Source organism: Streptopelia decaocto, assembly GCF_964273445.1.
Source record: "Streptopelia decaocto genome assembly, chromosome: 6".
Classification (NCBI taxonomy): domain Eukaryota; kingdom Metazoa; phylum Chordata; class Aves; order Columbiformes; family Columbidae; genus Streptopelia; species Streptopelia decaocto.
This window is the reverse complement of record NC_138660.1, coordinates 47,803,662-47,825,402: the sequence shown is the minus strand read 5'-3', so window position 1 is coordinate 47,825,402 and position 21,741 is coordinate 47,803,662. Positions and strand designations below refer to the sequence as shown.

General features: G+C 36.6%; 1 protein-coding gene across 2 annotated transcripts in view; it reads right to left on the bottom strand.

Moving 5' to 3' along the window:
- LRP2 (LDL receptor related protein 2) overlaps positions 1–21,741 on the bottom strand; it is a gene marked incomplete at both ends in the record, with an annotated part of 118,198 nt that overhangs the window by 53,126 nt on the left and 43,331 nt on the right. For both annotated transcript variants that reach the window (XM_082056654.1, XM_082056655.1), the window contains 16 exons: positions 815–958; positions 3,229–3,395; positions 7,354–7,482; positions 9,446–9,623; positions 10,719–10,947; positions 11,875–12,059; positions 12,561–12,772; positions 13,923–14,171; positions 15,058–15,435; positions 16,144–16,260; positions 16,645–16,764; positions 17,294–17,533; positions 18,698–18,979; positions 19,863–20,000; positions 20,748–20,878; positions 21,172–21,297. In XM_082056654.1, coding sequence (XP_081912780.1) covers positions 815–958; positions 3,229–3,395; positions 7,354–7,482; positions 9,446–9,623; positions 10,719–10,947; positions 11,875–12,059; positions 12,561–12,772; positions 13,923–14,171; positions 15,058–15,435; positions 16,144–16,260; positions 16,645–16,764; positions 17,294–17,533; positions 18,698–18,979; positions 19,863–20,000; positions 20,748–20,878; positions 21,172–21,297 — 3,025 coding nt within the window. The remainder of the gene's footprint in view (positions 1–814; positions 959–3,228; positions 3,396–7,353; positions 7,483–9,445; positions 9,624–10,718; positions 10,948–11,874; positions 12,060–12,560; positions 12,773–13,922; positions 14,172–15,057; positions 15,436–16,143; positions 16,261–16,644; positions 16,765–17,293; positions 17,534–18,697; positions 18,980–19,862; positions 20,001–20,747; positions 20,879–21,171; positions 21,298–21,741) is intronic.

Below are 21,741 nucleotides of genomic sequence, written 5' to 3'. Positions count from 1 at the left end.
CTAGGAAGAAAAAGCAGATTGTTCTGTACTCTGACCATTTCCCGTCTCTAAATTGCACCCCTTGAATGAGCTGCTTGCAGCTCAGAACCTGCCCATGTTAACATGTAACCATCCTAAGTATAAAAATAGTTAATCTTTCAGCTTTCATAATATCTTGAAAGTATTACAGGCTGAACAGGTTGATGAAATGTTGATTTAGAAAGTATTACTTTTTTGGTTAAATTAGCTGCCTTTTACTTTAATAGTATGTATCTATATTTTGGGATGAAGACATGGATAACTGGGCTTATTCATAGTCATTACTGTTATTATATATCGCTTATCCTCTATTTCCCTAAGCTAAATGGCAGTTTTATCCTTCACATAATATCAGACTCCTAGTCCCCAGAAAGCTGCATTAATATGATATCAAAGTATTTGGCAGTCCATCTTACTGCATTTGATGGCAACATTCCTTTACTATCAGAGGCACTGCATTGGGATCATTGATTTGAAGCGAGATCAGTAATAGTAATAGTAATTCTACCAATCAGAGGGGTTGTGTGTCAAACACCAGAAGCCTAATGACTTGAATGGAAAAAAAAAAACGTACAAATAAAGTTCCCAGAATATACTGCTTTCGATCTTTTTTACTATGCCCAAATTTAGGTTTATCTCTTCAAGTTTGTAAACTATTTTTCTACAGGCTGTTTGTATTTTTAAATAAATCTAATTTCAGTTTTTCACTTAAAAAAACATTACTAATTTCTACCTGTATATACAGCAGTGAAAAATCTAGGCTCTTACTCTCCAATTGTCCCTCTTAAATATTTACCTCAATTGACTGTGTCCCTGGGTTACTGTAATACAGGTTTGCAGATATCCAGTCTAGTGCCAGACCAATAGGAGCACCAATAACTGCTGCTGGAGCAAAAACTGTCCTGTTGGCTCCATCTGACCTCACTCTGTGAATCTCACCCTTGGGAAAAAAAAAGTTAACAAAAGTGAAGAAGTGTCAAGAGGAGAAAACACTCTTTAGTTCCAACTGCACAAGCACTTATTTATAATACAATCTTTTCTTGGCAAAGTGAAAATCCAGTAGAGAGAAATGTATTTTTGTATGCTCAATGCATAAACATAGTAAAAATATTATTGTAACTCATAATTATCCAGTGTAAAGAGGCATTCACCAACCAAAACCTGATCAACAGAAATAAAATTACTATATTATATAAGGTTGAACTGTATATATTTAAGCTAAATACAATCACACTTCTGTAATTTGTATTTCATTATCAAAAGATTTTTATCAGGATACATCAGTTAACCATCTTGAATACACCTGAAATCTAGCAAAGGAAAATAGTATTCTCTCCACGCATAAATACTTAGGAAGCACATTTTTAATAAGCTGTAATAACAGGAACTGAGACCAAGATTATCCTTGCAGCTTTCTTTGTAAGGGTAACCCTCAAAATGACGGCTTATCACTTGCAGATTCTATGGTATTAGCTACAGTGTGTGATGCTAAAGCATGATGTAAACAAGCACGAAACAGAGAGATAAGCCAGATAAAGGTCTGAAGTGGTTCCTCTAGCTGCCTTCCTGAGCTTTCTTCAGGCCGTGTCAGTTTTACGGGAGTTCTGCAGAAATCCTGCGTATCATCACACAAATTTTTCACAACTAGTATTAATGCAGAATTGGAATATCAACAGCTACCACACACTATTAAGCCCTTTGGAGAAGTGGTCAGTAGGGTCAGGGGTTAGTCTGCTTCTTTCCTCTCTTTGTTTCAGAGGGCAAGCCAGGACTGACATGGGTGTCTCAGCTCTGGGAGCAGCAGCAACCTGAGACCCGCAGGCCAGGGTTATAGACAGGGACACAGCCCACAGTCAGGCATTTGGAGCTCAAGAACTTCCCAGCACTTGGCCTGCACCAGCGCTTCCCTTTCCCGCGGTGTGAGGGGACACATCAGCTCAGGGCCCCCCACACAGCCCAGGGCCCCCCGCTCAGCTCTATCTGCTGGCTGAGACCTGTCGAGAACATTTTTTCAGACTGCGTGGAGGATCAAATAGATTCCTGAATATTTACCTAGTTTCTTGGGGAAAGGTTTGCTTAAATAGGTCTATTTAAATAATTCATGGGAATGAAACATTTTAGAAGAATAAATAACTAAATAAATTATAATTCCTTTATAAGCGACACAGAAAAGCCTCTAAAATTAGTGATTTTTGAACTTATTTTTAATTGAAACCCACAAAACATAAGGGAAATGGGTTGGAGGAAAAAAGAAACAAACAACATAACAAAACAACAAACAAAACACTTAAATCTCGTATGGATGAAAGGTAACCAGTTAGTGTGATTTCTGTAAAACATAACTATGGAAATCTCCTTATCTACCACGATATTTCTCCAAACGTAAGCTCTGCTTTCCTTGAAAAAATAACTGCTTTAATGTTTCCAAGAGTGAACACATATATTGCTGAATCTGCAGTTTCCCACCACAACCATCTCCCAGACTTCCACAGATTTTTTTTTGTGTTCATGATGCAAAAATTGGGAATTTTTTGTGGCAAGTTAGCCTTAGGGAAGACACAGCATCTCTTAGATCAGCAAGGACAACCATTAAAAATGCTCAGTCAAACAATTATACTCAGCTATTAAAATTAGTTCAAACTATTTCTTCGACCTATAAGTTTCATATGAGCTACCTGGAAACTTTTGTGAATCTGCAACCACCTTCTATTTAACGAAAAAGATGCCCCTCTACTATCTTACTTCATTAAGCACTCAGACTAGATGCACGTGTTTTCATCGTAATCTTTAGTGCCACCGTGTCCAATGTAATGCTGCCATGGAGATGTGTTCTGGTTGTGTTTGCAGAACTAAGTTCTAAATCAACAGAGAAGAGTGAACTACAGCAACGGGCTGAGAGTATCGTTCTGTCAGTGCTTTCTGATATTTCCTGTTTGTGTCTCTGGCTGAGCCAGAAATCACATTAATCAAATACTGCAGCTGAAAAAGACGAAAACTAATTTACAAAAGAGATCAAGCTTCTTTATCTTATCCTGGGAAGTCGAACAAAAACCCTTCCAAAAAACCAGAACAACCTCAACTTGCATTTCTTTCAATTATATATATATCAAAATTGTTACCTGACAGGCTAATATATTTCAGTCAAAAACATTATTTTAAAATAAAAAAGTCTAATTTTAATGCACATTTTGAACACAAATACTAACTTACCGGATTTTCAACCCAATAAATCATCTGTTCTGAGTCATCAAAGTCAACATCGACACCATTTTGAACTCCTGCTATTGGAACCATAGCATCATTGGTCTTCTCCTCAGGGTTCAGAGAAATTCCATAAATTATATTATCTCTTACAGCAATAAGGAAAGGATGTTCAACTGTGAAAAAATATAATGTAATTTAGAGTTGTTTCCGATCAAATAAATGGCATCATGATATACTTCCCCTCTCCCACACAGAAGTCCCTGATGCTGGGAATGGTTGAATGTTACCAGTGATACTTTCCAACCACCTACTCATTCCCTCACTAGGAGTGAGGTTATCGGTTATTGTAATTGCTGTACATTTAAAGTTTCAGCACTGTGCAACAAGAATGCATGTGCAAGTAAATTCTGAGAAAGAGCAAGTAATGAGGCAAGATCCCTCACTGCTGGCTGAGAGAAGAAGCTCTGAGCAGCCTCTTCAAACCTCTGAGAACGGGAACCCACAGGACAAAGCTCTGAGCACTCAACAGGACATTCCTTAGATGTGTTCTAATTTCTGCTGAGCAGGACTCACAAGCAAGATACAAGGTCACAGCAGCAACTGCTCATCTTTATTATTATACATAATTGCAGCACTGTGTTCTCTTGTTTTATCTCTAAGAGAGCAGACATACTCCTTTACATTATACTTACTTCTAGCAGGCAAGCTTGTACCCTTGTGCTTAAATCTTACTAACAAAGGCAATCTAGTCAGGTCATTTGAGAACATGCATTGGAGACCTGTAGAATGTGAGTCAGCAATTTCATTTCTCATCTGCTAGGGAGCAGGGGAAGAGAGCCTCCTGAACACCAGCTCCCCTCTTCCTTGAGCTTTTGCCCTGGAGAACAAATTCTAGTCTCTTCTCTCCATAGGTAAAGCTACCACTTGGTAGGGAATTAGGCTGCTGCTGTATAGAAGGTAGCAATTTCCTCTCTTATAATAGATCAAAGACCTTTTTTGGGGGGTTTTTTGTTTGTTTGTTTTGATTTTCTTCACTAGCTGTTTAATACATTCATATAATATTGCAGTGAAAATTTTGACATGAAAAACCACAAACCACAGCATCATTGCACGTCTCAAAAATCATTCTCCATATTTCTCTCTGGCAGCTGGAACTATTTGTCGAATTTGGCAGAAGCTTACATATCATTTGTCTCAGCACAGAAGTCATATTTTGGCAAATGATTCCCTGAAGACATATAGCTAGCCCTGCCTGCAGATTTCTTGGACTTCTTTCATTTTTTTTCCTTCCTAAGAATGTGACACACCAGTGCTCTTCTATCAAATGTTTGCAAGGAGCTGCTAAATTCATGTGAAATTGTTCCAATGCATACAAGACCTGGAGTCATTATCCCCTTTCTGATTGCACACAATCCAACACTACTGAATCCTGCTGAAATACAGATATGTGAATTCTCTGGGCTAGACTGTTTGTACTTTTGAAGTTTGATAGGCTCATTTAAAGCAATCATGTTCTACAGAAAATTTTTTGCTGACTGCTTCCTTTAAGTTTAACACCCATGCAAATCTATAGTCTGGTTATTCCTCCTTTGTGTAATACACAATAGAGCAAATTTGCTAAGCTATACACATATGAATTCCCTATAGCTTCACCAGATAGACATTAATATACCTTCTGCAATTTTTAAACTTAATGCATGATTACATGACAAACGAAAATTCATGTATTGTTATATTAAATATGCAAATTTATCATATTAATACAATATTTTAATATACACAGATGTCTTGCTTTGTTTCCAAGCTGGCTTGCTACATTACCATCTTTAATACCAACCTGAAAAGCAGTTTAAAGTAAAGTAAGTGCAAAGGCAATCTTATAAAATTAGGATTCTTCATCTTATGTAAAGCTAGAAATTGTGCAATCCTAGAACCAATGTCATTCCATCAACATGTAGTTAGCAGTATTTAATACACAAACTAAGCAGGCAGAGACCTGCAATATCATTGTTTTGTAGAGACACTGGGCAACCAAATGCATGCAGCTTAGTTCTGAATCTTTCTTCTGAAAGTTTTTGCTGGCCTATTAAAGTAAACATGAACAGCAAGAATAGTAGTAAATATTAGAAAATAAATGGCAAATGCCTATTCCTTTGTAATTATTAGCAATAATTAAAATCTTTTACCATTAAAGGAATCAGCCTATTTTTAATAACTTTTTCTGCTGTGCTGACCTTCAGCAAACATTCTTTTAAAAATTACCAAAATATGTAGATTTTTTTTACATACTGTTTTAAATGTGTAAGTTCCATCTAAAAAGAAAAAATAAGCCCACGCCACTTAAATTAATTGTACTTCACAGAAAGATATTTCTATTTCTCTATTACACAAATGATATTAACTAATTATGTAACTTATGAAAGGGCCACACTGTACCTAAGTAGACCCAGGGAACTTTGCAACATGTGGGAAGTAAAGACAAGAACCATTAACAGCTCTTTTCAGTGGCCGGACTCTACACATGCATGTGCTTCATCACTGCCTTGTTCCATCGCTTTCATCACGATCCCTCTATAAGCCTGCTCATACTAAAACCAGTACAGATTTCTAAAAGAATCCATCTTGTTTTTAATAGATTAAACAAACTCACACTTCCTTTCAAATTACATAAATTGTTAATTCTCTTACTGCTGCTAAGAAAAATGTGATTGCAACACAGGTCTTCAAAGAACACGTACTCAGTATCAAGCAGCAAAACAGCATGTTATGGCTCTTAAAATGTAGATAGTTTTAAAACCTTTTCAGCATCTTTTGACTAACGGAGATTTCTAGTGTCAGCTCATCCCAAAGATAATTTCTACTTAAATTTTAATGATTTGAAGTTTCCTTATTAGGGAGGCACCAAAGCACAGTTTATATCTGTACAACTGATGGAGAAATTAATAATGAATGCTTTATCTGATTAAATTAATCTGGCCAAATTTCTGGTCACAAGCTGCCTGCCAGTAATATGAATTTTTTGTGACTTTTTAAAAATATTAATTGACTAAATGATTTTTACAAAATCATTGATGTCTGTGGACTGTTCCAAGGAAGATCAGGGGCACTTTTTGATATGAAGCTTTGTTTGCAAAGGTTAGCTCTGTTACAGCTGTATTGCCTGTAGCATCTGTAATTTTAGTCTGTGTTTCTAGACCTCCTGCATTTGGCATACTAATTTTTTACACTGGAGAGGAGAAAAAGCTCAAGCTGTGAAATTTTGATCTGAATTCCAAAATGCATTAGTTCAGATAGGCTGAAGAAAGTGATGAGGAACAGGGAGAGCATATCTCCTCATTAGAGGAAAATAAAATATTGTGACTAACTTCTTAGCAAAATACAGGCTGAGAAAGCATGTGACGGTCACGTCAAAAATATACAACAGAACATATAGCAGGGATGATGGAAAACTAGTGATGCAATTTAGCCTGAATGACAGAAATGGCATAAGAAACAGGCATAAACTGGGGAAAGACTGTATTTGAACAGAAAATCAGGTTTCCAAATATCATAATTGTGACTTCGATAAGTAATTTGGTCAAGAAACCAAATTAATCTTAGACGGGACCTTGACTGGTGAAAGGGGACATGTGATAAGGTAGGCAAGGACAAGAAGGAAACAGACTTGAGTAACTAAGAAAGTCCCTTCTAGTCCTGTAACCTGACATTCTTACAATTGCAACTCTTAAAAACAGGTTTCCAGGCTGAATATTTATAATGAGAAGGACAACATTCTGTCAGAGTACATTTTCATTCTTTACTGATATTAAGCTCTGTCCAGATGTATTCCAACAGCAAAACACTCAATACATTGAGAAATTTTAAAATGTGGCTTCTTTAAAGTGCTTAAAAGAAAATTGAGTTCATCCATTTTCCCCAAATGAAGCATCTGAATCTCCAAGCTCTTTCCAGAACCTGGCTCCAGACCTTCAGGCCAAGTACATTCCATGCTTCCTGGATGAAGTCTGCCTGCAATGGCAAACTTTGATTTTGTGAGCAGCAGCCCACATATCTGAAGTATGCTTTTTGTCTGACAGAGGGATGGATTTGACAGTGTCAGGCCTTTTTTTCATCTCATTATTACTGCCTTACCTCTCATGCAGTTTCTGTTATCAGGAGAAAGCATCCATCCTGAAGGACAAGCACAGGAAAAAAAAAGTGGTCCAGATGAAGAAAGCAAGCAGAGGTGGCTACAAGGGGATGAGGCACAAGAATTGATACCTGAAAAGAAAACCGAAAGTATTAGCAACTGTAACAATATGAGTGGCTGGCAAGAATATTCAATGTCATTGCTCCTGATAATATCAAGCCATTAGTTTTGCTATTTCCTTAAAATTAAATCAAGTTATTTCCAAGAACCACAAGCAATACCATATATTCATAACAGAACATAATTTTTCATGTAAACCCAGTACAGTTATCAGAGTGGTCTCTTCAATTTTTTGCATCACAGAAAATCTTTCAAACTCCTTTTCAAACTTTGCTTAGCTGTAGCAGGATCCTGCAGGATTTTTAGTGTTTTATCAATATAACCCTTCTAGATGGGGAATATAAATTATTTAGACAAGCTTTTTGGAGAAAGCTAAAAAGATAAAATAGTTGCCTATATCTGTTCAAAGGTAGTGGGAGTTCAATGCATAATTTCTTGGATCACTTTGTCAGTCTAAGCCTGTAAAATGTAAAAAAGACTGTGAAGAAGGTGTCTACTGGCTGCTGTTATTGCTATACACTAAAATTCAACCATTTAGATCACTTCTATGAACTTGCGGCTAAAGAGGGCTTTTTAGGATGACCAATCTTTATAAGAAAATAAAATTCAGATTTTGAGTATGTCCTTTGCAATTGCAGCAGGCCTTAGTCTAAGAAGCTTGGAAGTTCCAGGAAATTACACTATTTTTCCTAATATAAAAATGAACAAGAATTGAAAACAAATTAACAAGGTGAAAATAAAACAATGGCATAAACTCAGAACTCAAACTCTAAGAAAATTATTCATCTAATCAGTAAAACAAACCTAAACTCTAGTTGATGCAAGATCTAATGATTTACAAAAAAGGAAAGCAGATGACAGTTTTAATACTGCATCTGGAATTACAATCAGCAAATAATTACTTCTACATTTGTAAACCTTAGCATGTTTTGCTATTTTGCAAGTGCTTTATTCTCTTCTCTATCTGGCCACATAGAGTACAATGAACAATTCAAAATGAAAAATCATTAAAGGTACTCATTTAATATAATGAAGAAGAACAATTTTCTCCACCAGCAGTAGAAAGTTTTTTAAACTCTGGGTTGCAAAATAAAACCTCTTAAACCAGAACTATGATGTATAAATTCTTGGTACCCTCTGGTGACTGAACAATTTGCAGTGAGAGTGCTAAGTGGCCTTAGCTGTGAACATGACTGAGGAAGGTTTTGTTCCAAAACAATTCTAATGCTGAATTTATTAGCACCTTACTTAGATGCAAGTGTCTGCATCTCTCCCTGGTATGAAAGTTTTCAAGAAAAAAAATGTAGGTCATTATAGTATTTATCAATCAAAAACACTCCATACACAAGAAACATAGCAGAAAACGAAAGACAACATTCATGTCAATATATTTCCCAGCCTTCAAGTCATGCCATGAAATAAGAAAAAGTCTGATTTGGAAGAAAACTCTACCTAACAGGAAGAAAAAACACCTTTTTTTTTTTCTTTACAGTCTTTCAGCTGCAAAAGATCACTTGCATATTATCTCAGGGAGGACTCGAATGCAATGAAGGGGTTTATTTATTATTATTGTTTCATTAAGTAAAACAATGCAGAAGTGTTTTCAGAGAAGGCTGATGACAGTAACCTTGTCTAAAGAAATATATTATTAACATATATGGAATTGAGTCTGGTATGCCAGAGACAATTTTTTTAAATTAAAATGCTTTCCAAAAATGCTCCAATTTTCTAATACATGGCACACACTACTTTCCTGTTATTCTTTCTGGTTATTCATTATGTTTACATGCTGCCCAGGTTACTTTTCCTGAACACCAGGTTGGACAGGCTAAAGTGACCCTCAGCTGCAAGTCAGTAGCAGGAATTATTCACTCACTCTAACCCAGCTGGCAAGACTGATTCCAGGAGTACCCACACATGACACTGCTGCATGGCTTATTTTTGTAATTATCAAAGTTGATTTGCTAAACTTACCATTGGGTTGCTTTATAGGATGGACTGCCACAAGCCCCAAAGGCTGGTGAATGTTATAAATCATAACTGTCTGATTTCCTCCATGCCATTTATTGGCCCGAATTACTCGATTAGTATATCGATCAGTCCAGTACACAAAATCTTCAAAGATAGTTAAAGCATGTGGATGCTGCAATATCTAAAAGGCAAGCATGTTTAGCAATTTAGTTCTGGAGATTTGTATATAAAAAGCATGCAATGAAGTAACAGAGCTGAACATAATTTAATTTTGTTTTTTAAAAAAGCAGCTATGTCTCAAAAGATATTTTTCAACAAAATAATATGAAATACCATCTATTGCCTAACAACAAGACATTAATTCTGGGGAAATATAGATTTTTTTTTTAATGAAAACGCTAAATAGGCAGTGTGAGATATACAGCATGAGGAATTAACAGAGCAGTCTAACCACAGGGCAGAACACATGGCACCAACAGATAAAGACCAAATTGTAGATTTTCAAGGGCATGAGATAAAACGTCTTGTGGGACTTATGGACCTGTAAAGACTTTGCATCTCTGATAAGCTCCCTAAAATTTACCAGACAGTCTAAGAAAGTGGGTTATCTAAATTTCAGAAAACCAGGGGTAGGGCAAGAAAGATTGTATCAGCTCCTATTTCACAAGAATTGTCTCTCTGGCCAAAAATAAAAGCCCCAAGGTTCAATTCTTGATAATATACATGTGGTTATTTATACCAGCTTGTGTGTACCAGCTGAGCATCTGAACTCTGGTGCTGGCACAGGGCCAGTGGTACAGGCTGCCAGCAGCACGTCACTGGGAGGGAGCATCCCAGAGGGATGGTATTCACCAACAAGTCCTGGAAGCACAAAACCCCTCACTGATGTCAAGAACAGCAGCAATCATTGCTCACAGAGGGTGACTGGGGAAAGCTGTTCCAAGTTTTTTGTACTTAATTTGCCTACAGCAAATGCAGCAGCAAGGCAGCAGTGTCAGATGTCATCTTTAGACTTCTTGCATGCAGACAGAACAAATAGGAAAGATCTAAAGCACTATATCTACACTCAGCTCCAGGTTCTGTTGAAGATCTCGAGAGAATGTGAATAAGATATGCAATTCTTTTTCCGCTTGTAGGAAACAGCTAAAATACTTCATATGCACTTCACCGAAGCATTTTGAAGAAAAATACATCCAAGTCTAAGACAGTGCAAATACGTTTTAAAGTACTATCAGCAAGGACACAGGAAAACAATGGTTTTTTATTAATGTCTTACCAGATCACTTGCAAGCACCTGTCGTCTGTTGTTTCCATCGTAATCACAAAAATCAATATAATCAAGATAAGCATCAGCAAAATAGAGAAGTTTATTTGGGTAATCAATGGACAGTCCATTGGGCCAGTAGATTTTATTGTTAATAATAACTGTTCGCATCTTGCCATCCATGCTGGCTTTTTCAATTCGAGGGTTTTGGCCCCAGTCAGTCCAGAACATTACATGAGCACTGTAAAAAGCAACTCATGGTTATCAATCTGAAAAACAACTAGTTGCCTATTGAGAAACATTAACGAAGACTCATTAGCCAAAGAACAGACATCATGTTTTTAAGAAAAGTCCTACACAATAACACTGAAATTATTCATTTCAGCAACATTATTTACTTAAGATATAACCATAAGTTCTGTTGCAAAAATTATTTCAACACTTCTGCTGCTGTTTTTATTTGTAAATAATAGCAGTATATAGAAGCTACTGTTATCACTGGTTTTCAACAGTGATTATAATCTGACTCTCCAGTTGCTAAATAAGAATTTGATATGGGTTTGTACTTTTACAGGCATGCATTGATAATGTAAACAGTGCTACACCTGAAGAGCCCCACGTGGCTGGCAGTAAACAGAGTTCAAGGCTGTAGAAATGTGTACATTAATATTTCTATGATTTCAAATTAAAACATTCCATTTACTCTATGCCACTCGCTCTCTGAAAGTAATCACATTAATATTGTATAGATAACTATTTTAGACTTGGGGCTATGAAGGAGCCTGCTCCTTGCCAGGCAGGCATACCACATTATTTTACATGCAAGTTTGTGTTATACCACCAACTGACAATACATCAGAATTTTGAATTAAAAATTCTTAACTAGGAAGCAAATGTAAGAAAATCTGCTTCACCAGAAAAAAAAAAAAAACAACCAACCAAAAAACAACATTGTTACAGTGAGACATAGCAACAGATTACAAATAATTACCATTACTTTAAATATTAAATCAATTCTGCAAACACACCATTTAAAAAATTGTCTTAAGTTTTCTTTTCCACTTATCATTTACAATTACAATAGAATTTGGGCATATCTCAAATTTGAATATGGTTACATCATAAAATATGCATCTTTTCAAAACAGAACATTAAAAAAAAATCTTACTCAATTCTGGGATCTAACACTAGTCCCCTTGGGTTTGTTACATTTTCACTAATCAGCACAGTCCTGTGGCTCCCATCCATTTTAGAGACTTCAATTGTTTCCAGAACAAAGTCTGTCCAGTAAAGATTGCGACCTACCCAATCTACCGCTATACTTTCAGTCACAGTGACACCACTGTCAAACACCTGTTTAATAACAAAACAAAACAAAAACAAAAAACACAAGAAAGAAACAAGAAAAGAAAAAAAGAAGAAAACAAACTAGTTGATATCAAATTTTTACACTTTTCATTTCTATAGATACAGAACATGAGGAACAAAATCTCCAACATTTTTTAGCTCTCTTATGCAGAATGAGTCACAATATAGCTATTAAAAGCACTGACAAAGCACGTACCCACCCCTACTAATTTCAGTGGGTCTACTGAAGAACTTAGCATCTCCTAACAGGAAAATCAGCTTATAGCCTGATGTTAAAAAAAGGGCTTCTTGAAAGCATTCCATTTTCTTTTTTAAAAAAAGTTATATGACATATTGGCTTAGTATTTACGAAGTTGTTTCACTTTGTCTATGTCATCTCTCTTCTTACTATGTATGGATTTCCCTCTTCCCCTTCACTAACTGCAGACAGAGTGTCTTCATTTTCTCTCCACAACAAAGGGACAAGACTAACTTAGTGAAACTTACTATTTTTCGGTCAGTCCCATTTTGATAAGCACTCCAAATTTTATCCTCTGTTGTATCAGACCAAAAAATACGACCTGTGATTGAATCAAAATCAATAGCCACAATATTCCTCCCATCCCGAACCAGAGAATAAATACTGTGTGACTGAGAGGTGATGTTGTCCACAACTATTTGGTTACGACTTGCCACCAGCAAAAGCAGATTCCCAGACTCTGTCAAAGGAAAAGAAATTAAAATAAGCCACTAAGTTATTCAGTAGTAATTCTGCAAGAAAAAGAAACACTGAGTAATTTGACATGGCATTATAGCATCAAAGCTGTTGTATCTAGACATACATATTGAAAGGCCAAATTCAAATCAGCTCTCAGGCCAAGACACTTTATCATATCCCATGTGTCCATCCTGACTTTTGGATCTACCTCAGCTTTTCTCCACCCTTTCTCTATCATTTGCTCTTTCTGCTAGACTCCTCACTTCCAGTCTTGTACTTGGGTCCTCTTCCCCATTGTCCAAACAGCTTGCTGCCTATGTCCAACCCTCGTTCCTCCACAAGCCACTCTTGGTTCCCAGTCCTGATTTGAACCCCAAAGTTCTTTGTACCACTCTACTCAGCCTGGCTCTTCCTACTTTTCAGCCAGTCTGCTCTTTTTTCCCCATTTAGACTGCCTGGGGACCAGAGAGGAGAATAAACAGACTACAGGAAATCCATAAGCTGCTGTGGCTGGATTGGTGTGCAGCAGCTTACACTGATAAGCTGTGGAAAAACAACTGAAGAGTAGCAACCATAAAGACAGCAACTATGAGAAATTCTTTATTAGTAAAGGCCAAACTTATCTGCAGGTAAATTGCAAGAGTGTTCCACAACCTGAGTATACCCCTAAACCAGGAAATCTGTGGTGACAAGTTCCACTGGGTAGATGGATCCTCCATACTGCCAGTGTACTACATAAGAGATACAGAACAATAGCCCGCTGGGCTGAGCCAGTGTTGTTTGCTCACTAGTAACGAGCAAAGTATGGCATAGGCGCCAAGTAAGTCTTGTGAAAGGCTGGGATTTAAACACTCCATGATCATTGAACTTTACAAAGAGCAAACTTTAACCTAAGACTTACAGGTGCCTAGTATTGCTTTTCTCTGGAATATTACTTTTGACCATTCCAGGGTTAAATATATCATTTCAATGAAATAACACTATCCAATTAACCCCTCAGCTGACAGTTTTAATATTCAAGGTCATCTGCCATTAATAACTTCAAATGGCTGTTTACATCAGCTCTTAAAAGAGAACAGTGTGAAAATGGCAAAGCTGGATATTTTCCAGCCACTATTGCCATTCTTCAGGTTGACATCAATGTTCCTCACCTGCTGCTTTACAAGTCCTTCCATTGGTTTCTAGAATGTATCCTTCATCACAGTAACACCTGAAAGACCCTCTCTCGTTGTAGCAATGTTGACTACAAAAGCCTGGAGGGTCACATTCATTAATATCTTCACAGGTCTTGGAGTCATTTGCAAGGTGGTATCCAACCGGACAGGTACACTGAGCTCCAAAGGGACCTTGGATACACTCATGAGTGCAGCCGGCATTATTGTCAGAGCAGCTTTCCTGGTCTGAAAGGGGGTTGGGGAAGGAAATAAGCAATTAACAAAAGCTTATTATGCTAAATGCAATACTTTGCAATTGCATTACTAGCCTAAGACTGCTGCTAAAACATGACCGCACAATCATCAGTCATGCAATGTGAGACTGCACTGAGGCTCTTACGCAAAATATAACACACACACAATGCACATAAAGGCAGGTAACAACAACAGTATGCACTACTGAACCCCACAAAATGCATGCTAAACAGAAGAGTCTTTATAAGAAATTTTCCAACATTAGCTAGAAATATTAAAATATTTACTGTACCACTCCAAAACTGTATTAACAAACAATAATTTAAAATCATTTATAATCATACCTGGCTGGGGTTCATCTGAGAATGTGTATTGATTAAAGAGGAGAAGGAAGCAGGAAGGAAAGAAAGAAATAGGTTATGCTTAAATCAATTCATAATCAACATAAATACAAATTCTGGCTACATGTGAGCTTTTAGATCTTCTTCATGATTTTTGAAGTTAGAAATTTAAAAGAAAGTATTAAGGACGGAATCACATTTCACCTGAACTTAAAGCATACAATGCTTTTGTGAATGTGTTCAGGAGCACAAAACTCAATCCCATATTGTTATATAAAAACCTATATTGAAGTCAGTAGAAGTCACACTAGAGTTCAAAGCACAAGACTGGACATAGCTAATGAACTAATCAGTAATCGTCACGGTCTCCTTTCACTGCTAGCAAGTTCCACTTAGTAATGTGAGCTCTAATTTCAGCGCGCTTACAATTTCTGCTAGGAATGTTGATGCACTAAATACTGCACGCTGAATATTCCATTTCTTTCTGAAGGGGTATCACATAGCAGGCTATGGTAGATGCTTGAACAGTAACTTACTGCACAATGGGGATTCGTCAGCTCCATTAGGACAATCGGCAGAATTATCACATACTTTGCTCAGATTCACACAGATACTGTGACCTGGACATTGCCACTGCCAGCTGGGGCACCGGAAGGGCTGAGTCGGACAATCTCTCTCATCGCTCATATCCCTGCAGTCATTGTCACCATCACAGATCCATGCATGATGGACACAGTTGCCATTATCACAGCGGAAAAGCGATGGAGGACAGGTCCTGGCAGGGCATCTGTGATGTTCGTCTGAGCCATCTGCACAGTCGAGATGGCCATCACATTCCCAATTAGCAGGAATACAATTGCCGTCTGATTGACATTGGAATTCATTCTGGTGGCACATCCCTGGTGGTCTTGTCGCTAAAACAGTGACATTCAACAGTTCAGAAGCTGCTTCGATTTTAGACAGAGAAGCAAAATCACTATGTTCAACTGACCACTTGCATAAGTAGTTAGAATACTAGTAAGAAATGTGTTGCTTTTACAACAGGCCATAGAATCACAGTCTGAAAATCTACATGACATTTCAGAATCTGTCCAATTGAATTCATACTTTACAATATGGTGAACAAGGCAATTTAATTATTGTTATATTTTGAGCAAGCACATATTGATATCTATATATGTGCCCAAAGCAATATGAAATTGCTTGTTGAAACTAGTTTTCACTGCCCTGGATTGCAACATTTTTTAACTAATTTAAACATAAAAAATTAGTCAAGGAAAAGTTTCAGTCTAACTCTCATGGATATAAGGTTTTCAGTTTTCTAGATGAATAGATTTCCTAAATTTACTTTTAAATCCTGAGACTGAGGTGCCGAGGAAAACAGAACATTAGAGCTGAAACAAATGCAAACTCTATTCTTTGCCAGATGAATCTACTCTTGAGCTGCAACCTACTGTGTTTGAAATTTCTGCTCAGAAAAACAATTTATAGACGAGTTTCCCTAAAACGAACTTTGAGGTTTTAAGGATGGTAGTGCCAATTATTTGGTATAGCAGATAAAGAAAATTTTCAGAAGCATCACCTAATAACTGAAGCTTTTCTTTCAGCATCAAGATACTTACGACAATCGGTCTCATCTGAGTGATCATTACAGTCAAAAACACCATCACACTGGTAGTAAGTGCTGATACACTGGTCTCCACTTAGACATTTAAACTCTGTGGCACTGCAGTTATAAACTACAAAAAAAAAAAAAAAAAAAGTTATTTATTTTGTTTACAGAGCTAGACTGCATCCAAGTTTTTACAGATGCCCAAGTCAGATATAATAACAGGAGTCCAGTTTCCATGGAAGACCATGACTGCCTGGAGACACAGAAAATGCAGTGACTTTGGAATCTACAGAAAACAGAGGAAAGAGACTGCAGCACTCTGCAACCAATCTAGGTATCAAAGGGCTTACCAAAATGCTACAACAAGCATCACAAACAGGGTTAATTCATGGATAGGTTTATTATGCATTCTGCTATCTTGGAGCTGGTAATATGAGGTCACCGAAGAGCTCTGAGGGGGCAAGACTGAGGAAACAATAAAGAGGCATCTAACAAACAAAATTACACTTACTGCAGTCACGCTCATCAGCACCATCTATACAGTCTTTGTCTCCATCGCAGACATAGAATGGGTCAATACAGCGATGGTCTGGACATTGAAACTGCCTGGGTTCACAAGTACCTGCGAAAGCTATTAAGAGGGACAGTAAACACAGATGTGTTTCTTTTCTCTCTTCCAAAATCAGCATAATACTGAGACAATAGAAAGACACTATCGCTAACTTGCAGCATGTAATGCAGAAACTAGAAATCACATAAACTGCAAGCACTAATACATTAGTATCAGGTAATTGTTTGTTATATGTAGGCTTGGACTCATGCAAAAAACCAACCCAGAAGATTTGACTTAGCAGTAAATAAGGCTAAAGAAAGTATATAGAGAAACTACTGTCTTATTTCTGGTAAAATCTTCCACACTAGATTAGCTGATTATACCATTAATCATTACTGAGATCACTCATGAAATAAGTGCTTAGAACATCTAAGCTTTAGCTGCTTTTTGCTGTAAATTGCAGGGGGTAATATTATGCAGCACCATGATTATAACTATCACAGCTGCCCCTTTTTATTTGTTTTCATTCTTTTTCTGTATTCTACTTGGCTCTGGTAGTTCAAATTAGATGAGTTTTCCACGCCTTATGGACAGTTGTGATACTCACTGCAGTTTTTTTCATCTGAGCCATCACCACAGTCATTATCAGTATCACAGAGCCAGATCCTAGGAATACACCTTCTGTTATCACAGGTGAACAGGGTTGCAGGGCATGAAGTGGGTCCTTGTGTAGGACAATGCAATTCATCGCTGCCATCAAAACAGTCATTATGTTTATCGCAACGCCAGCGACCTGGAATACACTGTCCACTGGCACAGGTAAAAGCTGATGAAGCACAAGTATTGTCTAAAGAAAAAAACAAAACAGGAGGATGCTTTGTAAAGATTTCCAAAACTTGCCTTCCCTGCCAGAATATTCAGTACATTTAATATACTTATAGAACATCTAAAATACACATCAAATTCTAAAATGCACATTGTTTAAATGAAAATGTCTGTCATGCTAACATGCTGCAGAGCTGAACAGCTTTCTTAAACTGTGAGAATCAATAAAAAACTAAATTGTTAAGCACTTCAAAACAATCTAAAGAAAAATAACCTCAAGTAGCCATTTGCTTTATACTTTCTTTTTCCCCAACAGACATTCTAGCTATACTAAAACAGCCCACTAATAAGAAATAGAGTTTATATCTTTGTCAAACTAGTTAGCCCTACACATTAAGCAGCAAATTTTAATCAACATGTGCAATTTTCTTGTTTGTGATTTAAAAGAAAGAATTAACTCTGAAGAAAGAAGCATCAAATATGTAATAAAAGCCAAGAACTTTTCAATATCTCATCAACTATCATTATCTCACTGTTCTCTCATTTTACTCAATCAACAGAATATTTTGTGTAAGACTTTTTACAGTCAAACCAGGAAATGAGCCACTGTGCTTTTCATCCATTTCACTGAAAAAATCCAGATGTAAGTAATAGTTCAGAAGTGCCCAAATGTAATTAAAATCATAAAATTTCTATTCAGATGTTAAAGGAAATAAAATGTGCTGCTCTAATCTTAGACGAAGGTTAGACAATGCATATGGATCTGTTATTTTTCTTATGGAGCTGTTTTTTAAATGTCTTTATCTTTATTACAATGGTTTGTTCCTCTCCATGCATCAAAATAAGTGATATTCCAATACCTTTCAAATTAAAAAAAAAAAAAAAAAAGAAGACAACTTTTTTCTTTAGAAGATAAATTTTTGCTACTCTGTAAATTGAATTTTGAGAACTAATGAGATATTAATATTTTTGTGCACTCTTTAGGTGGCCAGTGTTGAGTCTCATATTCCCATGAGTTATCCGAATATTTTCCACACAAACTAATTTTGCAGGTAGATTTCAGGATTTGTGCACAGATGCAACCATAAAAAAATTGGGGTTTATTCCAACAAAATCAGACTGATCCATCAATCTTTCTGAACCGCAAACAACAAATACTAACTGTAAATTATAAGGGATTACTTACTTAAAGAACCACAGTTTTGTTCATCACTGTTATCATGGCAATCATCAACACCATCACACTGATAGTATTGAGGCACACATCTTCCATTACTGCAGGAAAATGAGTAGGAGCCACACTGCAAAGTGGGGGGCTCATTGGATGGATCTTCAACACATGTCAGCTGATTTGAAGCCAGCTTCATGCCATAAGGACAACCACAAACTCTCTGAAAATTTGGTACTGGGAAGCAGAAATGGCTGCAGTCTCCATTGGGATTTGTTCCTCTATTACAGTAGTTAGAGCCTTAAAAAGTGAGAGAGAAGATCACTGTATACACTACTGATAACAGCTTGGGAACTACTAAAGGTTCATAGTAACTGTAAAAGACTGTGTTACAAAAAAAGGTGCCATAGCAAATCCTGGTTTTGCATACACTGCAAAACAGAGTCAAGTTCACTGACGGTAACAGCAGTAGTAAGTAACAATAGCAAATCTCTCATTCCATACACTCTTAATTGACACAAGTGTTTATGGAAGCCAAGACCATACAGTTAAATTTCAACTGATTTTCAGCAACTGTCTGGAAACAAGCACACTGCCACAAATGAGGAGCGTTGTCTGAGCAAGGCTGGGAGAGCTGATCCAATCTTTGACACCAAATAGGTGGTGAGCCTTGGCATATGGTTTGATCATACGTTTGCTAAGTCCATTGAGTGTTTTACTAAATTAACTACAATAACAAACCCTTGTTTCAGATCATAGAATTTCATATAATTCAGCAGTGAAAAGATGAAAGTTAGAGACTTATGCACAGTGATTACTTTAAGAATAGTATTTTGACTAATAAATGCTTACCCAATTCATCAAAATAAATAGTTCACTTGAACTAAAACCTCTACCAGAAAAAAAAGAAATATATGGTTGTAACTGGTGATACCATTACACAAAAGACAATGGAATCATCATTTCATTTTACAAAGTTATTAAATAAAGTAACAGAAGTGGTGGAGGAAAACTGCCTAGAGTCACAAAACAGTGAAAGTCATGTGTCTGTGCTGACTCCCCTGTGTGTCAGCTATGATTCAGTGAAGTCATTTCGAAAATGGAGAGTGGAAACCTGCTGTCTTGGTATTTTGTCTTTTATTCCCTGTTCCATGTCTTTCACCTGTACAACAAAAGAGCTCACCTATTTGGGAATGAGCATCGTATGCTTTAACATGCATAATGTTACTAATGCCTCTCCTGATAATTGTCATTTCTCCTCCATCAGACTTCCTCACTCGAACTATTGCACCAAGTCTCCAATCAGTGAAATAGGCATAACCTGTGTGAAAGACATTTAACATATAACAATTACAGACCAATACGACATAACAGATCAAGTATCATGAGAAAACAAACTGCAAGGCTTTAAATTTATTAATTTTTTGTAACTGTTTCATGAAAAAGTCAAAAGGACTTTCATCACTAAAGCAGTCAAAGTGAGTCCTTCAGTCATCAGCAGACATAACTTAGAAACACAAGCCCTCTCAGATTTCAATTAAATTGAGATAGAACAGACGCAACTGACATGTCAAATTCCAAGGAAATTTTAAAAGTCATTGATTAAGAAAACTTTCCAGAAAATTTTACAGTATTTTTGAAGATATTTTTACACAAAATCAAAATAAGTCACACGCTGACATCTTTCTTCACACACAACATAAATCCAGTCATAAACTCTACATACATTTAATAAAATCCTGAAATTGTTGATCATCTCTAGGGAGGCAATTTACCTTGTCTGTCCAGTATGAGTAGCCCACTTTGGAAGCTGTAATTAGTACAGCATATCTGCCTCATTGCACTAAAAGAGTTACCTGATCTGCCTCAAATTATTTAAACACAAATATACATAACACAGTCCTAAAAATAAGCAACAAATACTAAATACGTATTTTACAGAAACTTTCAGCAGTGCTTTTTATAGGAATAGCAGTATAACAAAGACCATGTTATCTCACATATTCACAGACCATCATAAAAAAAAAAATCTGTGATAATAACAGATATTTTTCCATGCCAAACTTACCTCCAAAAATAGTAAGGCCAAATGGGTGAGTCATCTGAGTAATACGTTCAAGAGTCCGTCTGTCCAGCCCATCAAAGGTGCTGTGCTCAATTTTATCAAAAAAGGCATCCACCCAGTAAAGCCTTAGAGAACTAGAAATAATCAAAATGTGCTATCTCTTAAAATGATATTCTGGCCATTAGGAAGCACGAACATTTTCTCAAATAATCATCTTAAACCAGACAAGAGGTTATTGGGGTGTGTAGAGAGGGAATTTGAGAAAATCTGACATTTACAGGCTTTTCAACACATTGAAAATCAAGGTCTTCAATATGAAAGTATCAGTGCACACAATTTGACACAATTCCTTTTTTTAATCCCTAACAGTTTAAAGGAAGAACCACATTTGCTCAAAAACCGTCTCTGTCTTCTGTGCTGTCCTTACCTCCAGTCAATGGCCAGGCCATTAGGCCAGCCCAGCGTTGTATTCACGATTGGCAAGGCATGGGATCCGTCACTCCAGGCCCTCATGATTTTAGCAGGACGGAACCAATCTGTCCAGAATATATACCTGAAAGGACACATGTCAGAAGACACATAGACCCAATAATATAACACAGTTAAAGAGAGCAAACATTTGAACAGCTTTGACATTCTTTTTTGTATCACATCTTCACATTCCTTAAAAAAAATACAATTTTATGTTGATCATTTCCTGAGTTGGTAGTGGTACCTATGATTAATATTTATTCTGTGTACAACAGCTTCCCAAATATAGTGGTTTGTCCCTTTAGACATAAAATATCCGTAACTGGTAAAAATGTTAAGGATTTCATTCAAGTACTGCTAGGGAGAAAGAATCAAGCAAAAGTGCACCTTCCAGGTAATACTTACAAGTAAGCACGAATATTACAAAGAATTTTCTCCTGATCCTTTTGACTTATGCCAACAGTCAAAAAGTTGAAGCTAGTGTTAAAAAACTTTACAAAGCAGCAAACAAAAAAGGTTGGAATAC